Source organism: Platichthys flesus, chromosome 22 (assembly GCF_949316205.1).
Source record: "Platichthys flesus chromosome 22, fPlaFle2.1, whole genome shotgun sequence".
In the NCBI taxonomy this organism is placed as follows: Eukaryota; Metazoa; Chordata; class Actinopteri; order Pleuronectiformes; family Pleuronectidae; genus Platichthys; species Platichthys flesus.
In genome coordinates this window covers 8,477,002-8,492,584 of record NC_084966.1, presented here as the reverse complement: position 1 = coordinate 8,492,584, position 15,583 = coordinate 8,477,002, and the positions used below count along the sequence as shown (strand labels likewise).

The 15,583-nt window shown below is 41.6% G+C and overlaps 1 protein-coding gene across 1 annotated transcript; it reads left to right on the top strand.

Moving 5' to 3' along the window:
- The first annotated feature begins 977 nt into the window (after nt 1–977).
- On the top strand, nt 978–14,700 carry mxra5a (matrix-remodelling associated 5a). The gene is made up of 8 exons (XM_062381031.1): nt 978–1,179; nt 1,442–1,662; nt 1,979–2,108; nt 3,103–3,493; nt 3,685–7,596; nt 8,916–9,834; nt 9,949–10,275; nt 11,349–14,700. The coding sequence occupies exons 2-8, from the start codon at nt 1,478–1,480 to the stop codon at nt 12,937–12,939; spliced, it is 7,455 nt and encodes a 2,484-aa protein (XP_062237015.1). The 5' UTR covers nt 978–1,179; nt 1,442–1,477; the 3' UTR covers nt 12,940–14,700.
- The last annotated feature ends 883 nt before the right edge of the window (nt 14,701–15,583 follow it).

Sequence of the window (15,583 nt, the reverse complement as noted above, 5' to 3'; positions counted from 1 at the left end):
TAAAACACTGTCACAAAGCTGGAATTCAGCAGCCACTGGCCTCTGGACTGCGAGTAGGTGATGGAGACTTCCAGCTGAGAGGAGAGACCCATTTAACACCACCGGTAGTGTTTCATGAACTGCTACGAACGCATTTCCAATATCAACATAAAGAAGCCAGAACATAGTCTCATTAGAACTCTGGGGTCAGATATCCAGGTTCCACTTTCACAAATGTTGCAGAAACAACTTACCTAAACTTTCCTTCTGTTTGTCCAGAAGTTTAGTTGTGTGTTTGTTTGTGTGTGATTGTGTGTGTGTTTGTGTGTGCATGAAACTATTTTCTGAGGGCTTTTTTCTCCCATCGATTTGTTGAGATACTGGATCACCATAGCATTGTTTATTTTATTAATAAGTCTATTAGGTAGAAGCACATAATCAATTACAGTGTGTTGATTTGATTAGTCATATTTTTTTTCTTAGAATTTATTTCACTGTAAGATCGACACTTGAACCAAGAACCAGCCGTTAGAGCCTATGGCCATTCCGGAATCACAAAATGTGCGTTCTTTAATTAAATTAGGAAAAAAAGTTATAATTGAGTGTTAAGCATAACAGGCAACAACCATTACTACTCAAATACTTTTCGTTCAGTGTTCCCCACATAATTTACTAAACTTTTAGATTTCGTCCTGCCTCTCATTCACCCCCGATTGGGGTTAATCCATTTCCCATGGTTTCAATATGGCTCACCTAATGTATCCCAGCCACATGAACTCAGCGTTACACTCACCAGCGTGTGTGTTGGTCTGTATCAGAGTATTATATTCTCGGTCAAGTGCAACTAAAGAAAAACTCCCACTGAAACTCTCTCTTCGAGAAGTGTGTGGCTCCTCCTGTTGTGTCTCCACGGTGCGCGTGAGTCTCCTTCTCTCATTTCTATTCAGGAGCTCCGCAGCGCGTGCGGATCAAGCGCGTACCTATATTTATCCAATCTGTGCTTATATACTACTGTATGCGATCTTTGTTTTCATTTTCTGTTTTGCAACGCCAACTTTGTCCTCGTTTCCAGAAGTTTCACTTTTTCCTTAACTTTCATTTCGACTGTGCGGAGTTTGTGCGTGATCCTTTTTTTCTTCTTTATCCATGCTGAAGAGGAATATGAGGATCTTCTTCAAGAGAATCGATCAAGGGTTTGAGGTGAGAGCATTTTTATTCCATTAGAATGAATAAACCGTTAGTTTAAAAAAAAGAAAAGGCAGGGAGCACTTTGGCTGAAATCCCGCTGAAGCGTAATGTGCGTAATTTTCCGGATTGCATCCATTTATGAGATGAAGGTGGAGAGCCACACGGAGCTTGAGCCAAATTTAACTCCACCTCTCTCGGATGGATGGAACCCGAAGTTGTTCTGTAGGTACAATACAACAACAACAATAATAACACCGCCATTGTACTGTTATAGGGACAGTTGCTGTGAGTTCCCCTCCTCCAGATAAAGATGGACCCTGCGGCGGTACGCGTCCTCCGGACCATGCTGGTGCTGATGGTTTTTCACCCTGTTACCTCTGTGTCCTGCCCCCGGCCCTGCTCCTGCCCCCAGCCCACTGAGCTCCACTGCACCTTCCGCTCACTCCTCACCATCCCAGAAGCTGTGCCTAAATACGTGAAGCGCATGAACCTGGGGTCAGTCTCTGGCATTGATTCAGCACGCCTGTTAATTTGCTACAGTTGTAATATAGTACTATATTATATTGCACTATAAACTCAGGTATAACTTGTATAACTGTGCGGTAACCATTCTGTCTGTGCAAACAGTTGCACATATACTCTGCTCACTGTGATATATTCTATACATTATTTCTATTCAACTCATATTTTATATTTCCTTATGTTTAAATTGTGTGTTTAATCTTTCAAATGCAGGATTATCATATCTCGGTGTAAAAGAAGAATGTACAGCAAGTATTGAGTTTTATTAATTTTTTTTTCGTTTGTTCAGATTCAACAGCATTCAGAAAATCACCGACAAATCACTACTTGGTCTTCAGAAGTTGGAGCTTCTGATGGTTCATGGAAACGATATCCAAACTCTGCATGATGGAGTGTTCAGGGACCTCGTGTCACTACAGGTAATGGCCCGAAGACAGGAGAAAACTGTAACCTTGGAATATATAAATAACTTAATGCTCAGGATCAAATATCCCTGGACAGGACTCTGACGTCCTTTAAGGCTCTTTAATATTTGTTACATAGTCATTTGCATGCTTTGTTTATTTTATTTGATAGTTTTGATGACATCATATCCAGGCGCAGTGTTATGCAAGCGTCATCCGTATGCAGCGCTTTGATGTGAACTTCAATTTTAGCTTTTATTCGGCTGTGGATTCAGTGCGTGTTGGTCTTCCAAAGATATGAAAGATAATGTTGGTATCTGTGAAATCTGGGGTTGTTTTCATGAAGTAGCTTTATCATTGATACCTTTGTGGAGATGTATAGTTTCTTTGTTTTGTCGAAATTCAGTTGCCTGGTCTTTGAATAGTGTTATTATGGGTTATTATTAGCTTCTTCCTGTAATGAGGTTCCCTTTCAAAGTTCACCAAATTTACCAAGATACAAACAACGTGTTAGAATCAAAACACTTGGAACTGATGTGTCCAACTTTACTTACTGTGGTTCCATTCCATTGTGTTCTTGCATTAACAGGTGCTCAAAGAATGACATTTCAGAGGAGTTCAAGATAGTGTTAGACAGCTGCCTTACATCTATTTCTTTTATTTCAGTTATTATAAGATAAACCTGATACCTTGCCCTTGACTGCACTGAATTGCAAAAAAAAAATCGAAATATTCCTGAGCTGGAATTTGAATCAAAACTTACACTCTAAAGCAGCATTTAACTGTCTCACAAACACACACACATACACACACACACACCTTATAAACTAAGCTTAGTAAACAATTAGAAATATCTTCAATGTGTTTTTGATTTCCCCTCTGTTCAGAATGATGTGCATCATATATCTGATGTGATGAATGTCTGTGAATGGGTGTGGCAGTGTTGAAGAGATTCATACTGTCATGAGTACTAATGATGATTTTCTTTCTTCTCTTCTCATTGGATTAGATGTTAAAGATCAGCTACAACAAGCTGAAGGAGATCAACAGACATACCCTCCGGGGCCTGTGGTCTGTGTCCAGGTTACATCTAGACCACAATCGACTGGAGTTCATCCACCCTGATGCCTTCCAGGGTCTTACCTCCTTGCGGCTGCTGCAGCTGGAGGGCAACCAGCTTCAGCAGCTGCATCCAGCAACGTTCACCACCTTCACTCTCATGGGCCAGTTCCACGTGTCCACTCTGAGGCACCTCTACCTGTCAGACAACCTACTTACATCGCTGCCGTCCGGGCTGGTGGTGACCATGTCTCAGCTCGAAAACCTGTACCTCCATGGGAACCCGTGGAACTGTGACTGCAACATGAACTGGCTCCATGACTGGGATAAAACCTCACCAGGTCGGTCATTTGGTTTCTATATGCAATGTCATCCATGCCTTTCATTATTCTTGAAGAGCAAAAAGAATAACATAAGACTTTAAGTATTTTCATTGTCCATGCTACATTTTAGCATTTGATCAAATATTATTATTCAAGACTACTTAATGTACATATTTTTTAATATAGTTTTTTACTTTCTTTTGATTTAGGTGTATTGAAATGTAAAAAGGACAAGGCCCTTCCTGGTGGTCAGCTGTGTCCTATGTGTTTGTCTCCCATGCACCTTGAGAAGAAAGAGCTCCTGGCTATGGAGAACCTGGTCTGCAGCAGCCCAGTCATCCGTCTTCCTCACAGGACTTCCCCACCCGAGGACACTGAAACCGAGGTCTTGACTACAGAGAACTTCAGGGAACCATTTGGAAACATCTCTCTGGGCCTTTCTGATCAACATGGAAATGAGGTGGATCTGGAGTGTTCGGTTGGCATTCCAAGACAGATTACCAAGATCAACTGGGAGCATGTCAACCAGCTCCAGCTGGCCTCCAATATTACTTTTTCAGTGGATCTTGAATGTCCTGTTGATAGAGACAAGTACGAGCGACTGTGGAGGCTAATTGCTTACTACAGCAGTGTGCCAGCCCACTTAAAAAGGGGAATCATGCTCAGCCAAGAACCTCATCCAACCTATGTCTATAAACAGGACTCTGAGAAGGATGCCCTCTACTATACAGGCATTAAAGTCAACGTCATGGCCCAGCCGGCATGGCTGATGCAAGCATCTGCTGAGCTTCAGCTGAACAGACTTCAATCATCAGCCAAGAAAGTCAAATTGATCCTCAGCACAGACCTCTCAGAGAAAGTTGAAGTAGAGCAGTTGCAGAGACAAAAAATACCATGGGTCTTAATTGAGTCAACAAATTCGACTCGTAAAGTGTTAAGTGCTATCCTGGGAAGTCAAAATCAAATGCACTGTAATGTGCACAGTTCTGGGCAAGCAGTAGTTCACTGGATGCTACCAGATGGCTCCAAAGTGAAGGCCCCATACAGCAGCCCAGACAACAGGGTGTCTGTGTCCAATAATGGAAGGCTGGTCATTCAATCTGTCAGCCACACAGACACAGGAATTTACTACTGCATTGCTAATGTTCATGGAGACCTGGCTGCTCTGTCATTTCATCTGACAGTGCAGGAATCTTCCAACCCTCCCCCCGGAGAGGATTCCTCGAATTCACCCACAGAGGTAATTGTAGGAAAGCCCTTGTCCCTACCTTGCAGGACATCTGCCTCCCCCGATGCTGAAATTAGCTGGATTCTCCCAAGCAACACCATCATTCATGGCCAAGACAAATCCTCCAGAGCTTTGGTCTATTCCAACGGCACTCTACATATCTCACAGACTCAGTTATCAGACAGTGGCTATTATAAATGCATTGCCATTAATCAACATGGTGTGGATACAGTGGCTGCAAAAGTTACCATCATCAGACGCAATGGGCTCATGAGGCCTTTGAGGAGGTTTCAAGCAAGACCTCAGTCCGCCTCAGGGGTCAACACATACATCCATCCAGAGGAGGCATCAGGGGACGTTGAGATAAGTCCAGAAATGTCCCCAGTTAACCGACAAGATATTGTGAGAAGAAGAATTCCAGCAGGTGTGGCCCCAGGAAGGAGGGGCATCCATCCGTCAAAGAATATTGGGCAGAGGGTGCCAGTGCTTAGAAAACCAACAGAAGACAGGAAACATGTAGTTGAGAGCAAGAGGAGAATTAATGTCTCAAAGAGTAAAATAGACCCAGAGAAATGGGCTGATATTTTGGCAAAGATTAGAGACAGAAATACTCTGAATACTGTAACGTCACAACCAGCTCAGTACACAACAGAGAGGAGACAGATAGAGCAGACAAGACAGAGACAAGACATGATCGAAGGGTCATCAGACGCCATGACTGTGCAGGAAAGAGAGATACAAGATCGCCCAACAACCCCAAATAGTCCAGTACAACATACAGAAATGGAAACTAACGAGCAAAACAGACAAAGTCAGGGAACATATGTAACTTCTAACAGTCAGCACGCACACGTTATACATGCTACAACACAGTCACAGACAATGCAGACCACACACAAGGAATGGCTGCCAACCCATGACACAAACTTGGATCAATACATAACTTCAGACACCGCATTTACCCTTTCACAGACTCCACTTGTTCCCCTGCAGGCGAACACAAACACTGCAAGCAGCAGCACGACTTCTCCAAGAGATAACTTTAGCACGGATACAAATGTTAATGCAGACGAAACAGCTGATTGGACCAACACATCTGAGAAGAGTGAGAATACGAATAGACCGAATGTTGTCGCCAGCTCTAATAATGACAGAGAGCCTTCTTCCAGTGGAACTGAAATCATCTCTTTAGTCGAACGCAATGATTCAGAGACGAGCCAAGAAGAAAGTGGAAAATATCTGCAAGAGGCTACAACAATATCAGACAAGTATACTCAGGCAGAGAACACAGCACTTGATGATTTGCACTTTCAAGCAATGCTTACAACATCATTTGTGACAACCACCCTTGTGCCCACCACTGCAAGCACTTCAACTGTAGCACAGTTCCTGCGCCTCGACCAGCCTAACCAGCGGAAAAGGAATGGGAATCGGAGGAAAAGACCAAACAGAAGAAAGCTAAAGCTGAATGAACCCACCCAGTTTACTGCCGCCACACCTGTAAATGCTCCACATGCAACAGTCAAGACGACTGCCTCCACACTGCTAAAAATAGAGCCATTAGAAGTTACAAAAGCCAAATTCAATACCACTGTTCCATTCACTAGAGGCCAAGCAGCATCATCAGGAAGACTGAGTCACAAAGAAAACCCAGTCTCCAGGCATGACATTGAGCCAGCCACCAAACCCTCCTCACTGCCAACTTCTCTCCCAAAAACTAAGGACCCCCTTCAACCCCTGGCCAAACCACTATTCAAAAGCACATCAGCAGCACCATCATTTCCATCAGCGTCTCCAGCAGTGGGTCATGGAAAGACAAGTTCTCAGACAGCCTTGCGAGTCTCAGAAAATACATCTCGAGAGCACTTTGATATGCTCACATTAACCACATTGCAGACATTAACAGGCAGACCTTTTCCAACTTCTAGACTTTTAGAGACAGTTGGATCAAGTATAACAGAAGACGTTAGGCATTTGCCATCTTCTAACAATTCCACTGTGGATTTTCAGGCTGTAAGTGTGCAAAGAGATGCCAAACAATACCCATCCATTGAAATTGGAAGTGGAAAGATGCTTGTGACAGAATCTGGGACGCATTTTTCACTGCTGCCATCTCCAACTGCCTCATCCTCTCCCTTGAGTGAGCAGGCATTCAAGACAACATCTGAACACACTTCTAGTGACATAACTACATCTCAGAGTTTGCTTTTTGATGGTCATTTGGAGACAGAACAGGTTACAGAGCGGAAACCTTATCAGTCTGAGGGATATTATAATAAAGTCAGTCAGCATACAACCCCAAGCGGTGAATCAGACGTGAAAACGGCAAATGTTGATATTGTGAATCCTTCTATCACAAGTACCACCAAAACCACAGCTCCCCCTACCACCGCATCAATTCCTGATTCCTTGATCCCATCCCAAGAGGCGTTACATACCACATCACCCAAAACATATCCCGAAGGAGTTAATGTAGGACTAAAGACCACTGCCCAGGATGGCCCTAGGATCACAGTCCAGCAAATCAAACCCATCATTACCACAACGGCTTGGGGAATATCAGACTACCAATCTGCAACTGAGTCACCTGACCACAAAATTACATCCTTTGCCTCAAAACTCACCAGTGGGCAAATACATAAACAGGCCACTCCTACCCCAGCAAGTCCTGCAATCCAAACTAATCAATTTCGAGAGGAACTGTTGACAAATACCCAGGATGTGTCCAGTGCGCACCAGCTACCTGGAAGAGGATCTATTTCAAGAGGGAAGCCACGGATATCGGCGAGCAATGTCCAAACATTCACAGTGAAAGCTGAAACAGATGCTCAACTTCCTTGTGAGGCTGATGGAGAGCCAAAGCCGTTCCTGTCATGGACTAAAGTTGCCAATGGTATGTATGATTCAAAATCAAAATGTCGGTATACACACATTTTAGAACCGTCTTGGCTATTCCTTTTTTTACGAACACTGTAATGTAAAATGAAAATAATTATTGTGATTATTAACATCAATGCTTGGGATTGGTTGTTTGCTTGGCCTGCTGTGCTGTCTGCAGCTTTCTTTCTGAAATTTCACTTGTGAATAATGTGTATTATAATTTAAAGTATAGATTCTTTGATACACATAGGGGCCTACTTCAGAATTATACTTTTTCATTAGCGAGCCCTCCTCAAACAGGCCTATACTGTTCCAAAATACTTCTGAAATGGCCAAATGTTATTTAGTTTTTCAGCAGTACCCACAACTGTAGAAAAAATGTATTCTAGGGACATAGAAGACTACATAGTCAATTGGGTCCACAGACTGACCGTTAAACCCCAGCCCCACTCGTAGCAATGTCCTGGTTGCCTGTTTATTCAATTTCTTTTATTAATATTGAATGCATTCCGTGTCCTAATCATGACAAATCCAACACTGCACTTCCTCGGGCCCTTAACAACACACAAGCAGAGTGAGTGGAGAAGCTTAAAAGTTGAATGGAGAAATGAGATACGTGTTTCACAGACCAAAAGAAAGACAGCCTGACAGACATTTCTGTAATTTAACGATGTTGTTATTATTATCATCATATTTTCATCATATTTTCATATTATTATAAATATTATCATTATAAATATATCATAATATATATTATATTATATTGTGTTTCAACTTAATATAATTCAATCAATCAAGCATCTTTTAGCTGCATGTCATTGGGTTTTACAGTATGTAACTATCTTATATCAGATAAAATAAAAGATATTTGAATGGAAATGTTTACACATGTACTTTGAGTAATACGCGTTTATATCCTTGTTGTTTGGTTTATATAATGGTTGGACACTCAGCATAGGTAAAAAGAAGTTTAATTCTAGTGTAAAGTATATAGCACCTTGATAAAACTATGTGAAATACAAACATGACATACAAATGTGTTATCAGTATGTATATGATACAAAACAAATAATTAAACAGCATCTTTCTCAAGCTCTGAAAGAAAAATTGACAAAAAAAATTTTGTCAAGCTAGTGTATGTCTAGTTATTAGGATGATTAGTAAATCAAGTAATTCTCCTTGAACATTCTAAGATAAACAGACCAACACTAAATGATTTTTCATGCCATAAAAATACTATTGTTCTTTCTTACCTTTTCTTTACAGTAATTCTCCACCTATAATGTATGTATGTAAGTCAACAGTATCTTATCTTTCTTTCCACTTCTGCAGGGGCAAGTATTGCGCAGAGCACCAGGGTTCACAGGTTTGAGGTCCAACCAAATGGTACATTAATCATCAAGAACACACAGCGCATGGACGGGGGTCAGTACCTGTGCAAGGTCCAGAACCAGTATGGTACAGATCAAATGGTGGTCAACCTTGTGGTCCTGTCTGAGCATCCTCGGGTGCTCCAGCCTCTGAACCGAGACATGACAGTGCAGCTTGGTGGCAAAGTGGATTTGGAGTGTGAAGTAGAGGGGCACCCTATGCCTAAAGTCACATGGTTGCTCCCTAACCATGTTCGCATAGCTGCTGCCTCAATTGATACGCCCCTTCCACAGCGTGTGGCTGTTTTCGGTAACGGAACCCTCCGGATCAGCCAGGCCGGTTACACAGACGGAGGTATTTACAAGTGCATTGGCAGCAGTGCAGTTGGAACTGACAGTGTCTCTGTCCACCTTTATGTGTCAGCGTTGCCACCATCGATTCAACAGACACCAAATGAAAACCTCACCCTTCCAGAGGGCAGCGATGCCTACATCCACTGTACCGCCACAGGTGTCCCTCAACCTGTCATTCACTGGATCACGTCTGAAGGCATACGACTCACTGCTTCCCAGTTTCTCACTGGACACAACCCCTCTGTCTTTCCTAATGGAACCCTCTACATCAAGGGATTGGGCCCGGGAAATGCTGGGAGATATGAGTGCTCAGCCAGTAACGCAGTGGCATCCAGCAAGAGAACCGTGATCTTGATTACCAAGAAGAATCCGTCCTCTTCCAAGGCAAGTATTGCTTCATCCTCCCCCCGGAGAACAGATGTGATTTATGGAAGAAATTTGTTGCTCAACTGTGTGGCAACAGGAGATCCAAATCCCTGGATCATCTGGAGGACACCCTCTAAGAAGCTGGTGGATTCCCAGTACAGGTAATAAATTCACACATGATTATTTAATAATTTTTCTACATCCTTAATAAAATGTTCAAATGAATGCATTTATGTTACATCCTCTGAATGGTACTTCTTCTATCATTTTTGTAGTTTTGACCCCAGGATTAAGGTCTTCCCAAATGGCACTATAACCATTCATTCTGTGACCGAAAAGGACAGTGGGGATTACTTGTGTATGGCACGCAACAAGATAGGCGATGACTACATTCTGCTGCGGGTCACTGTGCTGACAAGGCCAGCCAAAATTGAACAGAAGCAGCAGCGATCCAGTCAGGAGGTGGTGTACGGTGGAGCCTTGAAGGTAGACTGCGTGGCGTCTGGGCTCCCAAGCCCCGAGATCAGCTGGGCACTGCCGGATGGCACCATGGTCAACCCGGAGAAACAGAGAGACCATGTCAGGGGAGGACGCAGTCGCAGGTATGCGTTGCTGATGGCCTCTATTTAGACATCTTTCCTGTATTATGTAGCTTGTATTCAACAGTCAAACTGTTGAGTTACCTCTCTACTGTTATAAAGACTTTAGTTTTTGCTGAAGTTTAATAAATGACAGACATATTCAAATTTTTGAAATTCTTATAAATGTGGTTATAACATCTATTTTGGAGGGAAAAAATCCAGAAACTTCCAGCTGTCTTTATTTGGAGCACTACTTTGGTCACAAAGACATCTCTTCAATATGATTTAACTCTAACTTGGAACTGGTTGGAGCTGCAAGTATTTTAACCTGTTGTCTTGAGATATCATTGAAATTACTAATAGATTTTTTAAATATCCTGTCACTGTTGTTGGTATTCATAAAAACTCAAATCCTTTGTCCTATTTAAAAGAGCTGTAAGTAATCAAATAGAATGCAATCAAATTAGAAGGATTATTATACATGGAAAATAGAAGAAGAAATGTATTCTTAAAACACACTTTGCCAAAATGTTAAGAAGATACTTACATCCAACAATCTTTACTTTTTGAGAGTTGTTGTAAGATAAGAACATTTTTAAGGATTCTGTTTTTTCCCAATGCTCACTAGACATGTAGTTGCATCCCATGTATAATTTTTGTGTTATCTTATTTCCATGCTGATACAACCAAATACAACAACTTTCCTGCATTTTTATTCGAGTCCAATGCGCCATATAATCTTGTTCAAGCAATCAAATTTTGCTTCTTGGATTTCTAGGTGTTCGCATTGGTCCTACAGTCTCATGCCATCTTATGGGCATTGATGGGGTGTTGTCCAGTGCTTATTAGGAATAAGCGGCACAAACTTGCAAGGACACTGATATCCGTCAGTATTTAAACACAAGTGTAAACAATTCCGCAGTTCAACATAAATTTGAAAATGAGTTTTCTTAAGAGCTTTCATTTCAGGAAACTCTAGAAAAAAATAAAAGAAGATAGTGGTGAATGCGGCCGATTCATGATGATGTAACTGCATTTAGTTAAAAAGTCATTATAGTCTTTTAACAATTTGTATCCCACTGCATGTATTATAGGTATCTGGTGTTTGACAATGGGACGCTGTATTTCAATGATGTCGGTACGCCAGAAGAAGGGGACTACACCTGTTATGCTGAGAACCAAGTTGGCAAAGATGAGATGAAGGTCAGAGTTAAGCTCAAGGTTGCAACTCCTCCACCACAAATCCTGGATAAAGATCAAAAGTTTGTGCGGGTTTTCTATGGTGAGTCCATTACACTGAGATGTAATGCCAAAGGGGAACCAATGCCTGTCATCACATGGATTTCCCCAACAAACAGAGTGATTGCCTCAGCATTGGACAAATATCAGGTCCTGGATGATGGGTCATTGGTGATTCAAAAGGTCCAACGTTTTGATGGAGGTAACTACACCTGCATGGCCAGGAACAATGTAGGACAAGACCATAAAGTCATCAGGCTGGAAGTCCTAGTAACCACTCCGACTATCAATGGCCTCAGAGAAACTGCCAGTGCTGTCAAGATAACTGCTGTACAGGATCAGCGGAAACTGGTGGACTGTGTCGCCAAGGGCACGCCTACACCTCGCATCATGTGGGTTCTAACAGGAAATGTGATCCTTCCTGCACCGTACTACAGCAACAGAATGACAGTTCACCAGAATGGTACGTTGGAAATCCGGTCAATCAAAAGGACCGACTCAGGGCAATTGACTTGTATCGCTCGGAATGAAGGAGGGGAGGTCAGACTGCTGGTCGATTTGGATGTGAGAGAGGTTGTTGAGAGGCCACAAATTAGTGGTCCCAAAACACATAGTCTATCACTGACTGTGGGGAACGCCATGACTTTGAATTGCTCCTTTGAGGGCTCGACACTCCCTCGTGTCACTTGGATCTTACCCAATGGCATACCGTTGCTAAGTGGTGCTCGATTCTCCAAGTTTTTCCATCAGCCTGATGGATCCCTGATCATCAGTAATCCATCTGTTGGTGAAGCTGGTATGTACCGCTGTCTGGGGCATAATTCTGGAGGGCTTGTGGAAAGAACTATCACGTTGTCCCCGGGAATAAAACCAGAGATCCACAACAGATACAACTCTCCTATTAGCATCATGAACGGGGAAATACTATTGCTACATTGTCAAACCAGTGTCGAACCCGTCAGACTAACATGGACGCTACCCAGTGGGGTTGTCCTCAATAGACCACAGAGAGCTGGACGATACTCTGTTCTCCCCAATGGGACGCTTGCAATCCAACAAGTGTCAGTCCATGATCGGGGGTCCTATACATGTCGGGCTGCAAATGAGTATGGAAGTTCTCAGCTTTCTGCAGCAGTAAGTGTGATTACATACCCACCTCAAATAACAAATGGCCCTCCGCCGGTGACCTATGCTAAACGTGGAGTTGCTATGCAGCTGAACTGTGTTGCAAATGGGATCCCAAAAGTGGAGCTCGCATGGGAAACACCTGATAAAACCCGCCTGGTTGTCAGTGCACAACCACGCCTTTTTGGAAACAAGTACCTCCATCCACAAGGTTCCCTCATTATTCAGAACCCCACGCAAAAAGACACTGGTGTCTACCGCTGCACAGCCAGGAATGCCATTGGCATAGACTCCAAAGCCACATATCTCAATGTGTACTGATGAATTTCACTTTTCATCGTGATCATTCTCTCTCTGTTTGCCCAAGTAACTGCCTAGTTCAAATGAGCTAATGTTTTTAAGTGATCCAAATGTAAAAAACTGCTGTCGCCATGATGAAACAATGAGAGGATTGAAACCTGTAGTTCTGTTCTGAATGTGTATAGACGTCAAAGGTTTTATGGTATTTGGTGCTCACTATATTCATATTCCTCATCCCTAGGAAATATCAATGTGCCTTACTCCTTCATTGTGCAATTTAGCTTGAGTCTTCTTACTTCCTCCCCTCCGACAGTATATCGGTCTTAACCTCATGTGTCCACTTTACTAGAAATAACACCTGTGAAATGATTGTGTTCTCCGACAATGTAATAGCATGAAAGAATAGCTGTAGTTACAGTTTGCAAGTTCCAACTCTTTGACGTGTAACAAAAGGAGGAAGTTCAATTATCCAAAATCCATCAGCATCAAACAGTTACAGACTGTGCAAGGTCAGAGAGTTCTGTTATTAGATAAAGCGAGATTACAATTACACAATTGTCGGATCATCACAATGTCCAGTATTATACACCAAATGGCACTTGTTTGGTGTTATATATTATCTTGTCTACCATGTAGTAAATTTATTGGGGACCCCATTGATGAGCACAATTTACTTCAGTGACATTTATTAATATTTTTCCAAAAAATAATCGGTAAATACTTTGACTGGAGTTAACAATTTGTTAATGAGGTTGAGATATAAGGTCAATTACCTGCTTAACCCCATCTTTTTGACCTATCTTGCCATTTTATGACACAGTTGTATCATCGTCAGTCTCAGGTGTTGATAGTAGTCTAATTCAAAAAGTCAATGTCATTTTACTGTTATTTTCGTATTCTGTCCACCATAGTGGCCTTTATTGTCCTTTGCCTTTGCTAGTATATGGAAGGAATTCTGGTGTATTTCAGGGCACAGTTTCAAGCCATACAGGCTCTCCGCTAAATTGCTGCTTTTTAAAGTTATTACTTTCTTGGCTGTTATTTATATTGCCATCATCAGACCAAGTACATTTTCTTAGGAAGCATTAACCCATAATTAGCAAACAAATGGAACGTTTTAGGAGATGGCAATCAATATGGCACTTTGAATCTCAGTGAACAATGCAGAAAAACCTATTTGAGCAAAATGGATATTGTCCATGTGGGAAGGTGCTGTTGACTGTAAACACTGTGATTCAGTGATTCACATTAAAACCTTGATTATTTGGCTTTGCAGCATCCTTAGCAGTCAATTAACCTTTGTTGACACTGGACAGTTGCTTCTGATAATGACAAATAATGTCAAGCTGTGTCAACGGTCTGTTTTTCTAACTTGGAAATATTGTTTAACTTAATTAAAGAATTTATTGAAAATGTATAAAAATGTAGCTGGGATTGTCTGTTTTAGGGCCTTATTTGAGATAATGATTAATATCCTGTGCCTTTCCATTATCTGAGTCAGATATATGAATAATGTTTTTATCCTGTTCCCAGCAAGTTCTATGTCCTCATTTGTAAATAATGTCTTTGATAGACTGTAATGAACTTCAATTTCCCCATAGTTTAATATAAGATTTCCACTCCTTACTACTACTCCTAGTCAAAACAAAAACCTTTATTGCACAGTCAGGGAAAGCAAAAGATTGGAGAAATATGTCTAAAGAATGTTTTCAATTTATAACTAAAATAACATCAATGAGTGGGTATATTGTTTTGAAAATTAAAAGGCTCAAAATAAATATCTCCAGCAAACATACAGATGTTTGTGTCTTTTCTGTCGTGATGACTCTTTTAAAAAGTTTTTTTTTTTTTTTTTTTCTCAGCCAGCTGTTGAGAACAGAACAGATGAAAACCTGAGAGAATGCTCGACTTAGCATTTCGGATGCAGGAAGTAGGTCACCATTGCTCACAGAGAGGAGAAACATGCAGTCATTGCACTGGGAATGTAGCCCCAGTCTTGTCTCCCAGGAAGAAGGAACATCTGGAGCCCGGAGGAAATCTCCCATTAGTTCAGCACATTCAGGCTAAAAGAGTCACTCTTTGGGGAAGTTTTAGTATCGGTGACACCCCCCCCCCCCCCCCCCTTTTTTTTTTAAACCTATAACAGTCAGGGCACTGAGGTCAACCGGTCCTACTCTTTTCCGCCTCATCCAGTATTCACAGAAAAGTTCTTTCGCTTTTTTCTTTCAGATGAAGTTAGTATTTTCCTCTCCACATGTGAATTAACAGTCACAAAGCTAACGCTGACTGGACATAGTGCTGGATTTTACCATTGCATAAAGCTTTTTGTGACCCAGACTCTGTGTTAATACGATTTGGAAAACTCCCATCTTGTGCTCATCAATTGCCCTCATATATGAATGTTTTTTTCTCTCAGTACTTAAAGAAACAGTCTTCAGTATTAAGTACTGACACCAAATTCAAATGCCATATGCTGTTCATATGAAAAGGCACATTCCATCGCTCATCTGCTCTGATTTCAGATGGTTAAAGAAACTGATGTAGGAAATTGAAAAATAAGTCTCTGCTATAGCTACATTAGTTCTAATCATATTATATATATTTATAGTGAACCCACTGTGATCTATGCTTTTTTTATATAGATCTGCAGCTGATTGACGAATCA